This window comes from Carassius gibelio, chromosome B10 (genome assembly GCF_023724105.1).
Source record: "Carassius gibelio isolate Cgi1373 ecotype wild population from Czech Republic chromosome B10, carGib1.2-hapl.c, whole genome shotgun sequence".
NCBI classification, from domain to species: domain Eukaryota; kingdom Metazoa; phylum Chordata; class Actinopteri; order Cypriniformes; family Cyprinidae; genus Carassius; species Carassius gibelio.
The window spans coordinates 22,703,012-22,722,424 of NC_068405.1; the positions used below are offsets into that span (position 1 = coordinate 22,703,012).

The 19,413-nt window shown below is 39.9% G+C and overlaps 1 protein-coding gene across 1 annotated transcript in view; it reads right to left on the bottom strand.

The window, feature by feature from the left end:
• LOC127966223 (zinc finger SWIM domain-containing protein 6) overlaps nucleotides 1-18,586 on the bottom strand; it is a 71,384-nt gene extending 52,798 nt beyond the window's left edge. Inside the window, exon 1 of the mRNA XM_052567068.1 lies at nucleotides 18,065-18,586. Within this exon, the coding sequence (XP_052423028.1) occupies nucleotides 18,065-18,491 (427 nt within the window). The 5' untranslated portion in view covers nucleotides 18,492-18,586. The remainder of the gene's footprint in view (nucleotides 1-18,064) is intronic.
• Nucleotides 18,587-19,413: the final 827 nt, after the last annotated feature.

Here is a 19,413-nt window from a genome sequence, read left to right on the forward strand (position 1 = left end):
TTCTGCAGTAAATGCTGCGGCCAAAACTCCTTCATTCCCCCTACTGACGGGCCACGGCTTCCCACAAGCCTCCTGGGCTCTGGTTTAGTCAGCTGTTCTCAGAGCCAGCTGCAAGGGAAATGACTAAAGAGCTCCATAACACATGAGAGGAGCCACCTAAAGCAAAGCTGTCCTGAGAGCTTCACTTTGGCCCACAGACACATCAACGCTTTATCATTTCACAAGCTTCATCTCATCCGAAGGCAAGCAAACATCACTGCACTTGGAACAGACATGAAACATTACATTCCACCTTCCGATTGGTTTACTCAATTATTCTTGGATTTTAAGCATGCATGCAGCTTTCAGAGATGGGATAAGATTTGTATTGTGACCATGATGTATGGTGTTCATGAACAAAAACAAACACTTGGGTTAATCAATGAAGGGAGGAGCACAAGTACGAGCAAACGGCTAAACGAAACGGCGTTAGATACGGAGAGAGAGAGATGGAGAGAGAAATAACCCTCTGAAATTATTCTTTTAAAAGGGGAAATGTCAAAAGGATGCCTTCTGCCCTCAGACCTTTGCCAACCACAGCACAGATCAGAGTAGAAAACCTCCACGCTCATGAATCGCATGAATATTCAGCCTGCCTCGCCTGAACCTTGCGTGGGACCATAGAGGAAATGAAACATTATATAAATAAATAAAAATATCTCAGATAACAACGGAAAAAAGGCCATGCGTGCCAGGACAGAAGTCACAATGTTCTCCTTGAAATCAACTAAAGCATCATTTGTCAAAGTGATTCCTGGAGACCCTCAAACGACACACACTAGAGATCAGCTGAAAAAAACTAAATACTAAATAAAAGCATATTTTGCTGTTGTTTAATAAAAGATAAAACAGCCTTAATTTCTATTTCATTTTGGAAAAAAAAGCAAACGTCATTAGCAAACATTTAAGTGACTTTACAATTTATATGTGTGTGTGTGTGTTTTATTTCCTTGTTTTTTGTTTTTACTTAGGTCTTAGAAGATGCAATATAGATGCAAAAAAAACTGTTGTCAGTTTTTAATTATAATTTAAAATTTATGCTGTAAAAAGTCAAATACATTTTTTAACAATGAAAATATGAATGGAAACTGCAGCTATAACAGATCAGAAACTCGGAGGAAAACATATTTCAAATGCAAACACTGGCTGATGGTGATATTAGCTGGAAAGAGCTCATGTTTACAGTTGTGCCTATAGATCTCCGTTTGGAATCAAGTTGTTTAAAGTCAATATTACATCGATCAACACTGACATATACATATTTACACTTTGTCTACACAGCTGTCAGTTTATTTAAACCATTCATTTAAACATTTAAAAAAAAGTGTCTGAACCAATGTGTTATTGTAACAATTGATGAAATTTGGATTAGTGACTTCAAAAAAAAAAAAAAAAATCATTTTATAAATTAAATTTACAAATGATATAAATGTATAAATATAATTTATTAGCATTTACATTTAGTCTTTTCAATCAACAAAAGAGCAATGTTACACAAGTTCTGTAACAAGTCTCGACTCGGCTTAATGCAGTAAATGCAGCAGGGTTTTTTAATAAACAAAAGAAAAATGGACAGAATAGAAAAAGAATAGAGCAAGCTAGAGTTAGAGTCCTTCTTCTATTTTGCTAATAATATAGTAAAAAGAAAAGAAATAGAATACAAAAAGAATACAGATGCTAGTGTTAGTTTTTTATTATTATTATTATTATTATTATTATTATTATTATTATTATTATTAAAATGAGGGACCCATCACAAAGGACTTTTAAAAATAAATCACATACACACATTGGAAAATGGTGGAATTCACAAAATGCCAATGCTATTAAACAAGCCCAAGAGCAGGCATGTTAATTAAAGCTATCTGTTAGCAATGTGCAGTTGGAGTAAAACCTGTCAACAGTCTGTCACTTTAAAGTCAACTGGCCTGCACCATTTGAGAGCCGCCAGTGCTGCTCCACCTGCACAAATGAACACTTGCTGCTGCTCAGAGACTGGGGGCAGGGCACAAACAGAGCAGCATGACCCTTGACATCTTAACTCCAACAGGTGTGCTGGCTGCATAAATGGGCAGAAAAAAAACCCCCAATCCAATTTGAACAAGAATCCGTCACCTTGGCGGTCAAGATAGTCATATTCAACAGTCTGTTTAGCGGCCTCCAGCTACTCAGCTGTATTTCCTGTTAACAGAATCTTTTCAAAGAAGTTTGTTTAAAGCTGACTGGAAAGAGTTATTAAGACAGAAAAAGATTCTCAATTGGCACCACATGCAGCATCGGCTCATGGACAAAGGAAGGAGGTTATAAACGACGTCCGATCCTTCTGGTTTGGTAGAAGAAGAAAGAGCAGCCCACCACATATGCTCCCACTTGGGCTGATCAAAAAGAGACAGTTGTCATTTGTTTGTAGAGGTTAATGGCCAAAACCTGAGCTCGGATCCAGCAGGGAGATGGCGCATTCCTGTCTGAGGGGAAAGTGGAAGGTGGACTCGTTCCATCTGGAAATGCCCTCTCGCATAGCGGGAACGAGACCAGCATGCAGCTGGAGCCATTGGGTAGAGTGGCATGGCGACAGGCTGTCACGCCAAGCCCTCATTGTGCCCGCTGGAACACTGCTAAGGAGATGGGTATTGTGGCGCTGCTCATTTTAGCCACATGGCTCATTTTTAAAGCTAACGAGCACACATGTCCTTGGTCTGCGACATCAACTGACATGAAATTCGAGACAAAGCCAGGCCTAAAACTGCAGCACAAAGAAGGAATTCTGCTGCCAAGTTCCGCCCCTCCACACCTCCTCCCTCAGATCGAGAGAGAGAGAGAGAGAGAGAGTGAGCGCAAGTGAGCCAACCAGCCATGTGTGTGTCAGACCTAATTCCCAGTGTGTGATCAGAGCTGGAGGCACATGCGGCCACTTCCCAGAAGGACGCCGCAGAAAACCGACAGCAAACAAAGACATGCTGCGCCCAGATCGTATCAGTATTGGTGATCTGCAGAGGTGTGTTAACACAATCTGTGTTTTAGTGCAAGCGCACTGTCAGAACATATAAATTGGGTCCAGTGTGTGACTCAAAGCACAACACAAACAAATCCATTATTCTCTGTGTGCGTTGTGGAGACAGCTGAAACCTTTTGAGAACCCCAGGGTTTTGTCAGCGGCCCGCTTACGTTTTCTGTCCGCAGCTGCGGTTCTGACTGGTGACCGCCATCTATTCGGTAATGAAGTGTTTCACTGTGAACAGCTGTCAGGCCGATATTAGAATTACAAGTTTGCCATCAAGTAGAAAACATTCACATCTTGGAATACAAGTTTCTAATTTGCATTTAATCAAAAATTTTGCCACTCATTAATACGTCTTGTTATCAAAGCCACTGTTAAATTGCAATTACATTTATGAATGTTTGCTGAAATTTCTCAAAATCCAGTCATATTTATAGAAATCTATACAATTGAGTGTTTTCCACAACTTTCGCCATGCAAATTCACCACATTGACCAAAAGACAGCTGCTTGTTTTGAAAGTGACTTCTGTGTGAACGGTACGTCCCAACACTGTTAAAGTTTTGCAAACAAATTTTTAGCACAATTTTGCTAATGTAACTGGGGTGTTTGTAATTAAATATTTAGCAAGAGAATACATAAATCGCCCATTTATATCTTTCTTGTGTTCATATACTTCCTACTTAAACAGGAAGTAGCATATTAGATATGCTAAACTGCAAAAAAAGTAGCTATATAGTATTCTTCTTATTTTCCAGCTATAGCAACTAAACATTATTGAAATTATTAAATTAAAATGATCTAGTTTTCTATTTAAAAAAAACCAACATCTTAAAATCTTTAAAACAAGATACATTTACTTCATAAGACTTTAAAACATTTTCATAGATTAAACAAGTGTAAACTCTGACAGTGTCGCAGGACAAAATACACTAAAATTTCATGAAAACAAGTCTTAATATCTCATGCAGTGTCGCTTCAAATAAATTTATATTGTTTTTAGACATTTTTTATGAAAAAAAGAATGCTTAAAAGAGTATTTTTTACAAAGTATTTCAATGTGGGTGAGTGTTCATATTCTCGACTTAACAAAAAGTCCAAGATAAAATTTTAGTCTGTTTTCCTGAAAAAAAAAAGACTGAATCTGCTCGCAAAGTTTTAACCCTGGTTAAACAGATTAAGCTCAAAGCTAATAGAAACAAAACAAAACTAGTTTTGCCATCAGCAACACAACCGCCCCATAGATCCTCTTTAGCAATAGAAAATTAGACATTTCTGAGTCTGGGAATGTGTGAGCTTCGACGAGACATGAATGCAGCAAACAAGGACCCAACGCTTGAGGAAAAAAAACATCCCTTTGCCTTTCATAAACGCTTGCAAAAAATCTCTAAAAGTTAATTATGTGAGCATTTCAGCTGTTTCTTCTCCACAGATGCAGGGCACTGTGACACAATGCCCTACTTTAACCTTGTCAGAGACAAACATGCCAAAACCTTAGTAATGCAAACGCCACCCACGCCTGCTGGCAGCCAAGAGTGTGTGTGTGTGTGTGTGTGTGTGTGTGTGTGTGTGTGTGTGTGTGTAAGAACAATCAGTGCCGGCACAGCTGTGCTCTGTTCAAGAACTTTTTAAAAGCGTGTCAAAGTCACAGCAGACTTACAGCAAAGGGCTGCCATGCCAGTGTGGCCGCCCGTCGCAAAACCGCAGACCAATTTTCCTTAACGTTAAACATATTACTTGTGTTTCTGAGAGAAAACGCTTACTGGGGAGTTCTTAAAGACTTCTGGCCTGGTGTTAAATGATTCCTTATCCAGAAAAACTCGTTTAGAGGATATGAGCCACTCCAAACCACGTTTGAACAGTTACTGACTCACTAGCTAGTTTTATGGGGGTACTGTGAACTCTTACGAGGCACAAAAGCAGGCTTGTACCGGAGTCAAACACAAAGAATGACTTGTTCGCTTATCTTGCGGCACGTCTCGAACAATTCATTCACTTAACGTCAACTTAATGTGCCGATGGCTTCACCTTTCATCCCAAACACAAAGACCAATCGTTCAGGTTAGGCAAGAGGCTACAAACTAAACAAAGGCTCACGGTGTCTTTTACAAGCAACTTAGCAAAATTCCATCATGTAGGAGTAAGTCAGATTACATGCTGGTGAACTGACGTTAAAAATAAATGCATTTCCAAACGCACCCAAGCTTTTGTTTTCTTTCTCCGGGAGTAATTTACAGACTGCTAACCCTTTTGGTTTGGCACAGGCGATTTGTCATGCCGCACACCATTTCTGAATCCTATTCCGCTTTGTAGCTTTTCTCGCCGATCACGGATGGAATTACAATCATTATTACAGTTCACAACTATCCTCTTTCCCCCCGTTTTCAAGACATTTTAAATACCCACGCTAAAATAATGGATGCCGCCCAATTCTCACAGCTCTAAATATGTCATTTATGGCATATCTTGCCATCGGAAGGCACTCCGCGGAGGAAGTCGGGGCCATCCATTCGTCTTATGCACCCATAAATCTCGGACAGTTTTGGGCTTTGCCAGCAAATTGACACACTCCTACCTCCCTCACTCCAGTAAATAAAAATGATAAAGGCCTGTCAATAGTTTGCATACTCTGGCTCAAATCGAGCCTCCGCAGTGCTGCAGCCTCATTTCAAATCCTGATGGGAAAAAGTGCCACCACACACACACACACACCAAAACAATAAAACATCATCATCTGCCATAGAGAATCATCATTGCATCACATCTCGGACCCGATTTCATCTGATATGTTGACAGTGTACCCTTAAAAACAGCCTTAAAGCAGATACTGAGCCCTAATCACTAAAAAGTTAACATTAATCATGGCTCACAACTCATTTTAGTTCAGCAATTCAACAAGTTAGTAAGTAAAACAAAACATTTAGTGACTAAAAAATAATTTTATTTGAAGGAATTTTGTGAAATATATGCACTTCAAGTTAAAACTAGATTAAACAAAATTACAAAAGTACATGATTAATTCTAAAATAGGGCTGCGCAAAAAAATCGAATGCGATTTTCATGCACCTCTCATAAGTAAAGACGCTCCTGTAATTAGAAATATATTTCCAGCACGTGCGTTCAGATCAGGGTTGCCAGGTTTTCATAATTCCTGCCCAGTTGCTTCTTAAAACTAGTCCAAAACTATCCCAATCGCGTTTCCAGGAGGTTCCCTGATAAAAATTGCTTCCCCGGGGTTAAAATAAAAATTTTTTGGAAGGGTTGCCCTGGTAAAATTAGCATTTTAGGGGCTAAATATCACGTTATTGGTATTGGGGTTGCTTCAAACCACGAACATGAAAAACAACCGCAGACTTGGCAACACTGGTTCAGGTGGAGCGGCAGTTACTACACAGAGCCGTAGTCTACCGACAACTAACACAAAATCGCTTTCAAAATCGACAAAGAATCGCCTGCGATTTTAACATCGATTTTGTTTAGATTGTCAGTGAGTTACAGCTCGGTGTAGTAAATGCCAACCGGTGTTGCCAAGTCTGTGATTGTTTTTCATGTCCGCGGGTCAAAGTGACCCCAATACAAGTAACGTGATTTTTAGCAATTTTTTTTTATCGGGGAACCTTCTGGAAGCGCGATTTGGCTAGTTTTGGACTAGTTTTAAGAAGCAACTGGACAGGAATTGTTGTGTAAACCTGGCAACCTTGATCTGAACGCACGTGCTGGAGATATACTTCTAATCACAGGAGCATCTTTTCTGATGAGATGCGCATGAACATCACATTCGATTTTCTGCACAGCCCTATTCTAAAACAAAACTGGCAAGAGGGGAGGGAATGGAAAACATTAGTGATTGTTGACACCGCTAATAAGGAAAGTAAGGAAAGATTACAATAACAAGGGCATTTTTCTGAATAACTGATGATTCATTCATAAAACCAGAAACGTGCATTAAGGAAGTAAACCAGCCCAAATGTGATTCACGTTCAATCCGCTGTGACTCCCAACACACACTTCTGCCAAGCGCTCACGCCAAATAGCCTACGTTCATCTCGTGCGGCACGCCACCAGACCTGTGCTTCGTCATACATTTCAACCTGTTTGACTTCAGGATCTTCTGGTTCTCATTTCTCCACGGGGCGGCTGAAGGGTGAGACCGAGATGGGCGAGGCATTGGATCAACAACAACGATTCACACGGGGCACGAAGGGCCTGTGCGAGCATGTGCGGCCCCTGAAGGAGCCTGCGTTTGATTTGTTTACCTACAGACGAGTCGTTTGAACGGGAAGGTTAAACTCTCGGCGTCCTGTTCTTCATAGCTCATTAGAGGCGGCGAGCAGACGGAAGGCAGGGGCGGAGGTGTGTGTGTGTGTGTGTAAGTCTATCCAGCACATGGGTCCCAGAAGGGGGAGCTGCAGCAGGAAATGGTGGATAAGTGGTGACCCGGGTTTGCTTTTGAAACTGATCGTCAGGAGCACAGCTGCTAGCTCTGCTCCGTGGTCAGGTTAACCACGCTTAGACAAAGAGAAGAAAAACAAGAGAAAAGGGAAATAACAGCCCCTCGGACACAGCCCACTGTATCCCCATCAAACGTACCGCGCCGGGATCCTCCTCTACAGCTGAGCTCTTTAAAGAGAGAGTTCACCTACAAATTAAAATCACGTGATTATCTACTCCCCCTCAGACACGTGTTCTTTTCTTTCCTTTGAGAAAGGAGATATTTAGCAGAATGTTAAAGCTGCTCTTTTCCATAAAAAATGAGTACTGCCAGGCACCAAAAAGCATGCAAGAGAATCCAGAAAGAATAGTTTTAGTTCAAATAATTCAATCATATTCAATGATGACGAGGACTGACACATTCGAGCTGCGCGAGTTGAAAATAGCAATCTTTATTTACATTATAAATGTTTTTACTGTCACTTTGATCAATTTAATGCATCCTTGCCGAATAAAATACATTTCTTTAAAAATTAAATCTTACTGACCCCAAACATTTAAAAAGCAGCGTTAATGATATTTTCATCTGAATGAGTAGAATAAAATTATTTAATAAAAATTTAATTCTGCTCAAACATCAGGTATAAATACAAACATGTGCAACAGATGAAGCAGAACTGGGTCTGTTCTTCAGGGGAAAAAAATCATCATGTATCATGTATCAGATATCAGATGTATCAGCTACTTTTATGTGCGTTTTGTCATCTTTGGAGCTTGAGGCTGAGTAAATGATGACAAAACGTGATAACATTACATGATGGAGCAGAGCGACTGTTTTCGCAATGTCTCTCAAAGCCTGTAGCACTTTACCAATCTCTGAGCGACCTAAAACACGTAAAATGGTGGCTTTATCTTTCTAAAAGCAGCACAAGCACTTGAAACGCTCTTCAAAGACACACAAAGACATTAGCTGCGAACGGTGCACCAATCAAGCAGCGAGCGCCAATCTAAAGCTCCTTATAAGCAATACTTAGCTATTAATGTGAGCTTAAAAGTCTCATTCATCACTGTGCTGTTTCCAGGTCCCAGCTGCGGCCTAGATAATGAAGACCGATCGAGTCCTCATCGAAAAAGAAGAGGGTTCGGGACAAACAACCCGCTAGCTGTCCCTCGTATAAGTCAACATATGGAGCGCGAGAGGTCGCGAGATCCGACGGGCCGTTCCACTGCGCGACTCAATCGGTTTGTGCGTCAACGCGCTTTGGGGTTTCCGTCCGAATCCAGGTCCGCTGCCAGTGACTCACTGTAGCCTGGATTAGGTACAGAACCAGCAATCTGGCTTTTGAGGCAATTCCCTGCATTCAGGAATACTGGGCCCGACGTTTGAGCCTTTTTATAGGGCCCGGTGCCGTATGGACCTGCGGTGAGCCCTGATGTCTGCTGCAAACGCAGGCCAGGAGCACAGGGCCGGGCGTAGAGGCGTGTAATGGAAAACAAACAGAGCAGAGAGAGTCCTCGGTGTCCCTGCCCCCACAAACTGGACTCCTCACCCCCCTCTTCCTCACCCTCGGTGAAGGTTAATGGTGCTGATACAGATCAGCGCAAGATGGATGAAGAGGTGCTGGAAAACTCTCCCGCAGGTCTGGAGTCTAGAGATTAACTAAATATTAACTAACAAAAAAACCCATACAGCTGCGGCCCTAAAAGCAATTAAAGACGCTCGTTCCTCCATCAAACGCCTCCCTATGAAACAAACCAGAGAATGAGCTAATAATATTTAGACTTCCCATGCTCCTTGCCCAAGTGCATGTTGAAGGTTAGTACAGAAAGCCTCTTAAAGGGGAAGTGCGTTTCTGTGCATGCTACTCTTACTGTTTCTGCAGGATATGGCTTATGTTCATCAAGGCTGCATTTATTTGATCCAAAATACAGCAAAAGCAGTAATACTCTGAAATATTAGAATAAAAATTTTTTTTTTTTAAGTTTTCCATTTGAATATATTTTAAATCGCAATTATTTCTGTTATGCAAAACTGAATTCACTCCAGTCTTCAGTGTCACATGATCCTTCCAAAATCATTTGAATATGCTGATTTGATATATAAGAAACATTTCCTATCATCTAAGATGAAAACAGTTTTTGCTATTTTTATATATTTATGGAAACTGTGATAAGCTACCACTGAAAAACCTAGGTAAGTAAGAATAAATCATTTATTAACACTTAAGCCCCTTTCACACTGCACGTCGGACCCGCAATATTCCCGTAACATTGCCTGGTCGCCTTCTGTGTGAAAGCAACCACGTCCCGGAATTGATTACCGAATCGAACCCGGGTCGGGGACATAGTAACATTGCGGTAATCGATCCGGAACGAGCGCTGTGTGAACAAAAGCCAGATCTAATTCCGTATCGAAGTGATGACGCGCGTTATCGCGCGACTCTTTTACCGGCTGTTTTGAAGGAAGATCAACATTCGAAAACATATGTGCAAACTGTAATGAAGCAGAGATCAGTTAGTTCCTCACTTTCCACGCTGACGCCGAGATCGTTTGCTTGCTTCAATTAAAGTATAACGTGCCAAGCGTTGTCGACTCGTACATTACACGTCACGCGCTGATGTCACGTGTCGTTACGGGATCTTCAAGGGTTGTGTGTGAAAGCACGCACATATACCGGGTCATCACTGGCAGTGTGAAAGTGCAAAATCTAGCGACCAGGGAACAATTACAGGAACACTTTACCCCTGTATTTGCCGGAATGGCAGTGTGAAAGGGGCTTTATTCAGCAAAGATGCATTAAGGTTATGAAAAATGGGATTGAAGACATTTATAATTTAACTAATTTTTAAAAAGAATCCTGAAAACAAATGCACAAAAATATTAAAAAGCAGCAAAAACTGAGCATAAGAGAATTCTTTCAAAAACAAAAACAAATTTATTTACAGATGAGGTGTATAATAAAAAAAACTTGATTATTCCGAGAAGATATTTTTACACAAACATGAAATAAATACTAAATATTCTCATGTTAAGAATCTGACGTCACATGCTGAATTACAATATGGTTAATGTAAGTTAATGCAACAGCTAACATGAAATGAATAGTAATGCATTATGAACAATCATGAATAAACAATGTAAAATGATCACAAATATTAATACAATAATTGAAAATGAAAACTATTAATTTTTAGATCATGACACCCAATTCATCTAATTCGTTCCATGTGTTAATAGGTAAATAAATAAAAATGTGTTCATTGTCAGTTCATGATATCTAATGCATTAACATACTGAACCGTATTGTGTTGCCAAGTGCCAACTAAACACATGTGCCAAGTGAGGTCATGTGACAAGTGTGTCATACTACTGTCAGAAATGTTTTTATTGCATAATGCATCTGCAGCTTACAGCAAGCACTAGGTTTTCCGTTCTGCACAAAGTCAAAAATAGAAATGTGCCATGTTCAAGACAAAAAAATAAAAAAAATACTTAATGATATGAATCATAACAAATTTTCATCCTGTTTACTATAAATCTCTATTTCTAGACTTAGCCAAAAAATCTGAAAGTTCACAATACCTTTTCTCAGACCACTAGCTTAGTTAAAGATTCAAAGCTTCTCAAAAGCAACTAAAGCATAACCTTTTGAAATCGCTGAGCGCGGCCTCGGGTTCATGTGCTTGAACTCTCTACTTCAGCTCAATACAGCTCCAGAATCACGGTCACTTGAAGAAAAATTGATCCTGTACAAACAGCATTGAATTCCATTTGCATTTAAAGCAATGCTGATAAACACCCAATGAATGCAAAGAAAAACACGTCAACAGCTTCTCTCAGTACACACAACGCATCACTTATGCCATGCATTTGAATGATTAGCCATTATCTTTAGCTGAACGTATTGATTCAGACAATGAAGGGAAACAATGAGGGTGCGTCGTCTTCATTCAGGCCTGAGCACAATCCAAAAAAAAAAAAAAATCCCATGCTGTCTACAAACGCCTGTAGCTTAATAGAGAATCTGGAGACTTTCAGAAGGAGCAGAGCATACGCTAACCCCTCAGATTACTAATAACTGAATCAGATTCAAAAGGTATTCACTGGGCAGGCAAACTTAATACGACAACACCATATGCACAGATGGAACATGTGCATTTGAAACTGTAGAGCGTGCATTAACAGATGTAAACATATAAACTAACTAAATAAATAAAATATAGTTCATTGCTGATGCATGTATCATATGTATAATGCAATATATCACAATAACATTTATTAATAAAGAATTTTCTCTTTTACAATTTTTTTTTATATTTCTATACATTTCAAACTATATAAATTCACTTGTTAACCAAAAATGAATTAACAATAAAAATACCACAAATATATATAAATGTTACAAAATAAAAATAAAAATTAAACCCAATCCATTAAATGACGGTAACATTGAACCAACTGAATTCTAAATGAATAATTAATAAATGAAAAAAAGTGTTCATTTGTTAATCACATATCTTAACCTTAAGAATGAAAATGCTGACAATTTTTATTTATTACAAGTTTTCTATCATTTCATGTTGTTTGAATTAAGATACTACACACATGAATGAATGCAAAATTAACATTAAAAATTAAAACAATTACATTATTTTACATTTAAAATTATTTATTTATAGTTCTTTATTGTTGCCTGTATATGCATTTTAAACAGAACAACAAAGGCAAAAACAAAGACATGCAGCACTCTGTTTGTTCAGCCCATACACAGTAAGGATGAATGCATGCTAAACTTTACACTATGACACTAAAAAAATTAGAACTTTATTTCAAACAGCATTAAAAATACAGAGAAAAAAAATGCAAACATTTACAATGTTGAAATGCAAACCTTTTAATTTCTGAAACCTATTTCAAAACTAACAGTTGGAACCATGTTTGGCTGTGTGAGATCTCAGATAGCCATGTTATTGATGTAAAGAGGGCCCAGGCAGGGCCCTGTGACCAAACTCCACCCATCCAGGGCACTGGATGCTGCTCAAGTATGTAGATGCTGGGAAGTGGAGCACATTCCAGTCAGTCATGGTCTAAGAAGCATACGCAAGTGGCTACTGAGTAACATCTTACTTCACGATATAAAATAAGACCGGGAGGAACAGGAAGGGTGGATATTAAATGATGATATAAGGGCAGCCTGTCGTTGTTCTGTGATGCTGTGGAGAGGTCAAACTCCTTGATCCTCTCCAGATACTTGACCATGATGCCGCTCTCAAACTGAAGTGCGTGCAGATATTATCATTCCGAGAAACTACAATCCTCCAGAACAAGGTCAAATGCTACAGAAAATAACAGCCGACTGCTTACTGGATGCACCTCATTCATCTCACAGAGGAGTTTGGGACGCACACGTTTCAGTGTTTTACTATGGTCGCAAAACCCTCTTTACCAGGGGAAAATAATTACAATCTCAAGCAGCCGTAAGAGATCAAAGATTCCAAGATTCAATAAATGGTTAAATCTGCACATATTAATCATCAAAATGAACACACAGTATGTGAAGTCACAGGTCTACATTTATTTCAGAACTTCATAACAATCTGAATGCAGATTTCACACCAAAAATTAGAGTCTGTTTCACCTTATAAAACAAAAATAAGAATGAAAGACATGTTGTCCCGAGTTCAAGTCCCGGCTCGTGGACCTTTCCCAGATCCCAGACCCCTCTCTCTAACCCACTTCACTTCCTGTTGACCTACTGTCCTATCTAAATATGAATTGACTTTTTAAATAAAACAAATAACGATAGATTCATAAAACATTTCTGATTCTTATTATGACATCATAGAAATCAAATCAGAAGCTCGCTGATATTGACCATGAATTTTTTCATTGTGCATTTTAATTTGAACATTTTGACACCCATTTTAAATTAAATAAAGCAATTTAAATTCTTAAAATTTAGAAATAGGATTTTTTTTTTTACAAATCATAGAAATCCAATCAGCAGCTCACTGACAAGTAAATAAAATTGTATAAAAATGCTACAAATTTATTAATTTCTTTATTTACTCATTTCAACATTTAATTTATTCATTTCTGATTCTCGTGATAACAAATCATGGAAGTTCATCGAGCACTGAAAATTGATCCTTATACTCAAATCACAAGGTCATTGATATAGATTTTTTTATTATTATAATTTTAACATTTTGAAATCAAATAAAGCACTGCAAACTCGTACAACACCTCAAATCAGAAGCTCACTGATATTGTTAACACTGTTTTTCAAGCTTGCCAGAAAATTTTCACCAGTTTACGAGGCTAAATTATATCTCCCATCATTCTCTATGACAGCACAAGAACACTAAAACACAAAGCATTGATTACATGCCTAATGCATATTTTTTTGTACTATAAAAGCTTCCTATCTTCATTGGGAAGTGAAAAGTAGATGCCAAGCAAGTCCACTTTGTTCTAACCAACATCACTTAAATGCATATCACATCATTGTGCATTACAACTCACAAGAACAAACTACTCCGGAGAATGGATGAGCACAGGAGCTCGTTCAGTAACAATCCTCCATCTTTGCTTCGTCGAACACAAAGAACCAAGTCTGTCATGCATGTTAACGTCTGAGTTCAACCTAGCATCCAAAATATGAAGATTAGCTTGCATCTGACAACTGCAGGTTTCTAGTTTTGCTGAGTGCTTTGGGTCACAGCAGTAGTTTGGAATGGCTAAACTTCACAATGAAGTCAAAATGCAGTTCGTTATGATGTGATATTTCACAACGTAGCTCTCCAAATCTCCAGAACAGACTGAATTCCACAAGAATGAATCGCTGGGTTTTTATATGACTGGTAATAAAGCTCTGGTAGACTTCTAACTGAAGCATGTGACATGTGAAGAAACTACAGTCTAATATTATAGCAGACCCCGCAGCAGAGAGCAGAGCTTACGCCCTCCACCACCAACTACATCAAAGAGCATTGTGGGTGGAGCGCTAACTTTCAATACATGGTGCAAATCTGTAGGCTTACTGTCAATCTGACTTCTCAAAGCTGCTGCGGAAAATGTAGCATTTATGGCTAGACCATCTGATCTGATTTAATGCTGAGCTAAAATAATATCTTAAAAACCTCACAGAACATAAAACAATATACAGCAGCATTTGTGGCAAATGATCTGCATCTGTAAAGAAACATTGGATTACTTGTTATGAAATCCTATTTTTAAAACATATGATGTGAAACAGAACTTTTTATTCATAGTATAGCCTACTTTTCAAATTGTTGGATGCATTTTAAATAGTTAAGCATCTTAGAAATAAACTGATTTAGCATTTTAAATCCAATTCTGAGTAAACACGGACTTGATTTTCACAGTCTTATTAAGTAAAGGAAAATCACAACTGTCATTACATCAGTGGAATATCAAGCCGACCACATTGTATTTTGACTATTGTATGCATACAATAAATGTGTATATTCACAAGTTAGCTATATCCTGCAGGAATGGTAGTATTATAGCATGCTAAGCCCATTAGCCATCAATCAATTTACATTTCAACACTCAATTTCTTCTAAACTTAAAAAAAAATAATAATAATAATGTTGTAAATAGTATGTTTTCCAATAAAAAAATGTTTAATTCTATTTCTTTGTAATTATTTGTGACATTTACTAGCAGTTTCTGAGTAAAAATGAGAAAAATAAAAGGGGAAAATCTTGGTCTCTTTCTCCAAAACAACTCAAATGTGTGTTTGAAAGGTAGAAAAAGCATCAGCAGTTTTACAGACACGTCACGCATCTTATAAAGCACCATAAAGCAATTACACAGGCACACTGACCTCGAATCTACCAAACCAGAGGCTCTGATGCAGTTATACACTCAGCAACGCTCTCTTCCACATGGCACTTCTGACAGGCCCCAAAAGCAACAGCCTCATGCAAGATTTAAGTTGTACATCTTAAATTTTGCACTTCTGTGTATGAATGGCAGAAATGTTAACCCGGGCATAAGGCTTTTCTTTCCACTGGCTCAGTGAGCTGGAACACACATTACAGCATGTGCAGCACTCTATTCTTCATTCTTTACACACACACACACCCTTTCTGGGTTAATAAGGCTGATGGAAATGTGCATATCCTCTGACGCGAGATCAATAAACAAATCAGTTTATTCTGTCCCGTTATATCATTACGCCGCTATGACACAGTCTTCTTCATCTGATCAATACACCTCTGGGACTCACATATGGTTCTGCCATTAACATCTACAATGCTAGAATTTCAAAAAACCTCCAGTATTTCCGAGAACACGCCGCAAAACGTCCTGACTTGGCTATAATAATGGAAAATGACATCACTGGGTCGCTTTGAGATTTAACTGTCAAGTTATTACACCAACTGAAAGTACTGACATATACCATACTAATCATAACAAATGGAAACGCAACACAAGGCTGGAAAGAAGGGGCTTGAACTTGAACCCGATGACCTTTTGGGCTCAGGGTGATCAATATGACGCAAGTCACAGCAACAGACACATAAGCACTGGTAATAAATACATAACTTCTACTGGGTTCGCAATTGCAAACCAGAGCTTCATCGCCTGTGTTTCCACAGCAGTAGTCCCGCAGTGTGCTTCAGCCAAATTGTTCATGAAAACACACACACACACACACACTTTCCACCCAGATCAGTGCTGCATGTACCATCTACACATCCTGTAACACGATAAACATTCCCTGCATGCGCTAAAAGAGGAGGGCTGCTCGGATGCCCTTGGTATGTAAATATAGAGTATTGTGGCCAACGGCCAGCCGAGGGACGCCACGGCCACATTTATGAGAAATATATAGCTTTATTTCATCCCCTCCCCCTGTATATGACAGAAAGGAAAACAAATTCCTGTCCTGAATTCAGTCTCAGCTCGTTCGTCACGGTGAGCTCTACCTATCGGGGCTAATCCGGGTCTGCTGGAAGCAACCCCCCCGGCCCTGCCTGCGCCGCAAGATTGCATCTTTTATTTATCGCCGCTTGGCTTTATTTTTGCAGAGCATTCCATACTGGGATGCAATCAGCCAAGAAACCCTCCCCGTGCAAGCAGGCTTGTCATTTCCCATCGCCGGAGCTCGGAATGAGGCGCACACAAAGGGGAAAAAGCAGAATCAAAAGCAGAGAGCTCCACGTAGCCTGTTGGAAAAAGGGCAAGAGCCCTTGATCTTCCAAGACAGCCAGTCCGCTCGAGAGGCTCCGGGCAGGGAAGACACACATGGGCCAGTGTGTGCGTTTTCCTGAAAGCACAAACCTATTTTGGCTGAAGGGTGAGGGCACAGAGCCCAGCTGAGGCACCTCTTCTCTTGCGGGCTACAGACATAGAGGAGGAGGGGAATGGTCACACAGAAAATTACGTCTGCTGATTGCATTACAATTCGAATTAAGCAAAGGCACTAATGTGATTAAAATCTTGAATTGTTTCCAAAGGGCGGAGAGCCTCTGAATCAATTGCGGGGACTTTAAAAACAAAGGTGGATAAAGTTGTGAAACGACAAAGCGAGTGAATCACTACATGCCAGAGCTGAATATCGCGTTCGCAGCTACTTTGACAATTTTGAGTCGCACGCTGACGTCACGAGGGTCAGCCGGAACGTATGCATATCATTAGGGGACATTTAAAAAGAAATCGAGGCGCTGCGTCTTTAAATCGCCATTCCTCCCACCCCTTTCCCAAATCTTTTCCATTTAACAAGCAGTGAAAGAAAATAAAAAGCCGCTTTTGTTTCCCTTCCTTTTGAAGGGTGACGGAAAGCTGAAAAGACACAAACGAACATGAAAATGGGAACAAAGTGCCAATTTCAATAGGGATGCCTGACGGCTATTTGATATGCGCACCCACTAAATACAAAACCAACAGTGTTTTCGCTGCTAAAAACAAGAGTTAGGGTCTTGTTTGCAATAACAACAAATAGCTATTCGCGTCCATTCCAGCTATTTTAGTTGACATGACAGCTCTACATCCAGCAGTTGGTCGACTTACTACGCCAATAACCCCCCTCACGCTTACACTTCAGAAAAAATAAACACACCAGACAAGCCTCGGAAGAGGTGACATTTCAATCGCTTTACGAAAAAACACACGATTAATATGTCGCCACACCGACTAAAGTCGAACTACAAAACAAGTCCTAGGTGAAATAATAACGAAAAAGTCACGAAAATGTGCTTTAAACGCTGAATGGATCGAGCTACAGACGTCGAGCTCCACTTCCGCGCTGCTTATCTCGCGCAGATACAAAAGCGCTACAATCTATTCTGAACGTTTCCCATTACGCTCGGAATGTATCGATAAACCGGAGTGCTCGGTGTCTAAAAGTGCGAAACGAAACGACATCACCAGCACCCTGTCGAGAGATTTAAACCCGCTGTATTCCTCCCTTTGTTCGACACATTTCAATAGTGCCTTTCATTCGACTCGTGTTCCTCATTTAAACGACATTCGAGCGTTTTCTCTCGACTGTGTCTGCGCGATGGTGACTGGATTCTCAAGGTTTATATGTTTTCCAAGCCGTGGGTTTACATCCACACTCACCGACTTGCAATACGTTGTCCACACAGCCGCTCTCCAGCAATGCGATGCCGCGTCGGAACGGTAACCGCGTCTCGTCTATGTTCTCCCCGCTAGACGCGTTCTCCTCTCCGCCAGTGTTGAACGAGGAATACATGCAGATCTCCCGTTCGCTCCTCGGGAAAGACCAGTACACGATCCGCCGCTGTACGGGCTCCGGGATGCGCTCGAAACGCTCCTCGACCCGTTGGAACGGCCACTTTTCCGCTACTTTCCGCGCTGCAATGTCCAGGAGCGACTCGGGGCTCTGGGTTTTGCTGGATCCCCCTTGGCCAGAACCAGAACCGCCGCATACTGTTCCACCGGCTCGCTGCCCCTGTCTACACGTCGTACTATAACCGGGTCGGCAGCAGAGCCGTTTAGCTGGGGGCTGCTGAACGCGCTCCGCCATGATCGCACTGCTTTAACGGCAAGGGCGGAAGTCGCCGTACTATTTAAACGGGATAAGGAAAGGAAAAGGCTGCGACGCGCATCGATTGTTCGCCGTGTAAGGACAGTCTGGACTTATTTGGTCAAAAGGGCGGGGCTTCGGAGCCTTTGTGTAGACAAAATAAGCAAGGGGCGTGGCCTGCGCGTCTGCAGCCGTGCTAAAAAAGGCATGGGAGGCGGAATCTTTGCTAGTGATTATAAGTGTCAGTTCACAACAGGAAGAGGCATGAGCGCTTGGAAACGCCTTCCACACCAATAAAAGAAAAACAGAAATCGTAGGTAGAGGGCTTTCAAAAAGCAAGCATTTCATTAGGAGGATGAGGGAGTTTTGAACCTGCGTCCCAAAAAAGCTGTCAAAGTATACAAACCTACATAACCTATGAACACCTTGACAGACCCAATTATACGTGTACAAATAGAGCATGGTTAAAGCATTGTTCAGCAATATGCATTATAAAGATAACATGTTAATTATAAGTAGCTTTTGTTCGTAAAAAAAAATCTGTCTATCTATATAATTTTTGAGGAATATACGTTTATATACTGTATATAAATATATAGATAGATTGATTAATTTTATACACGCAATATACTTTTTGAAAAATAAAATGTACATTTATGTAGACTCATATAGGCTAAATATATATACTAGACTACTAGACTTTTTGCAATAAATTCTGTAGATTTTTGTTTGGTTTTATTGATGCCATACACATATTCTAAACAATGATCCTAAATTCTCAACCAAAGCCATTTACCCTGTGTGCCCTTTACCAGATCGAAATGAAAAGAAGTGATATTGTTCATCCCTTTTATAAATATTTCTCCCCTTGCTCAAATGTATAGCCTCAAAATCCAATACATTTAATTTAATTTCATTTATC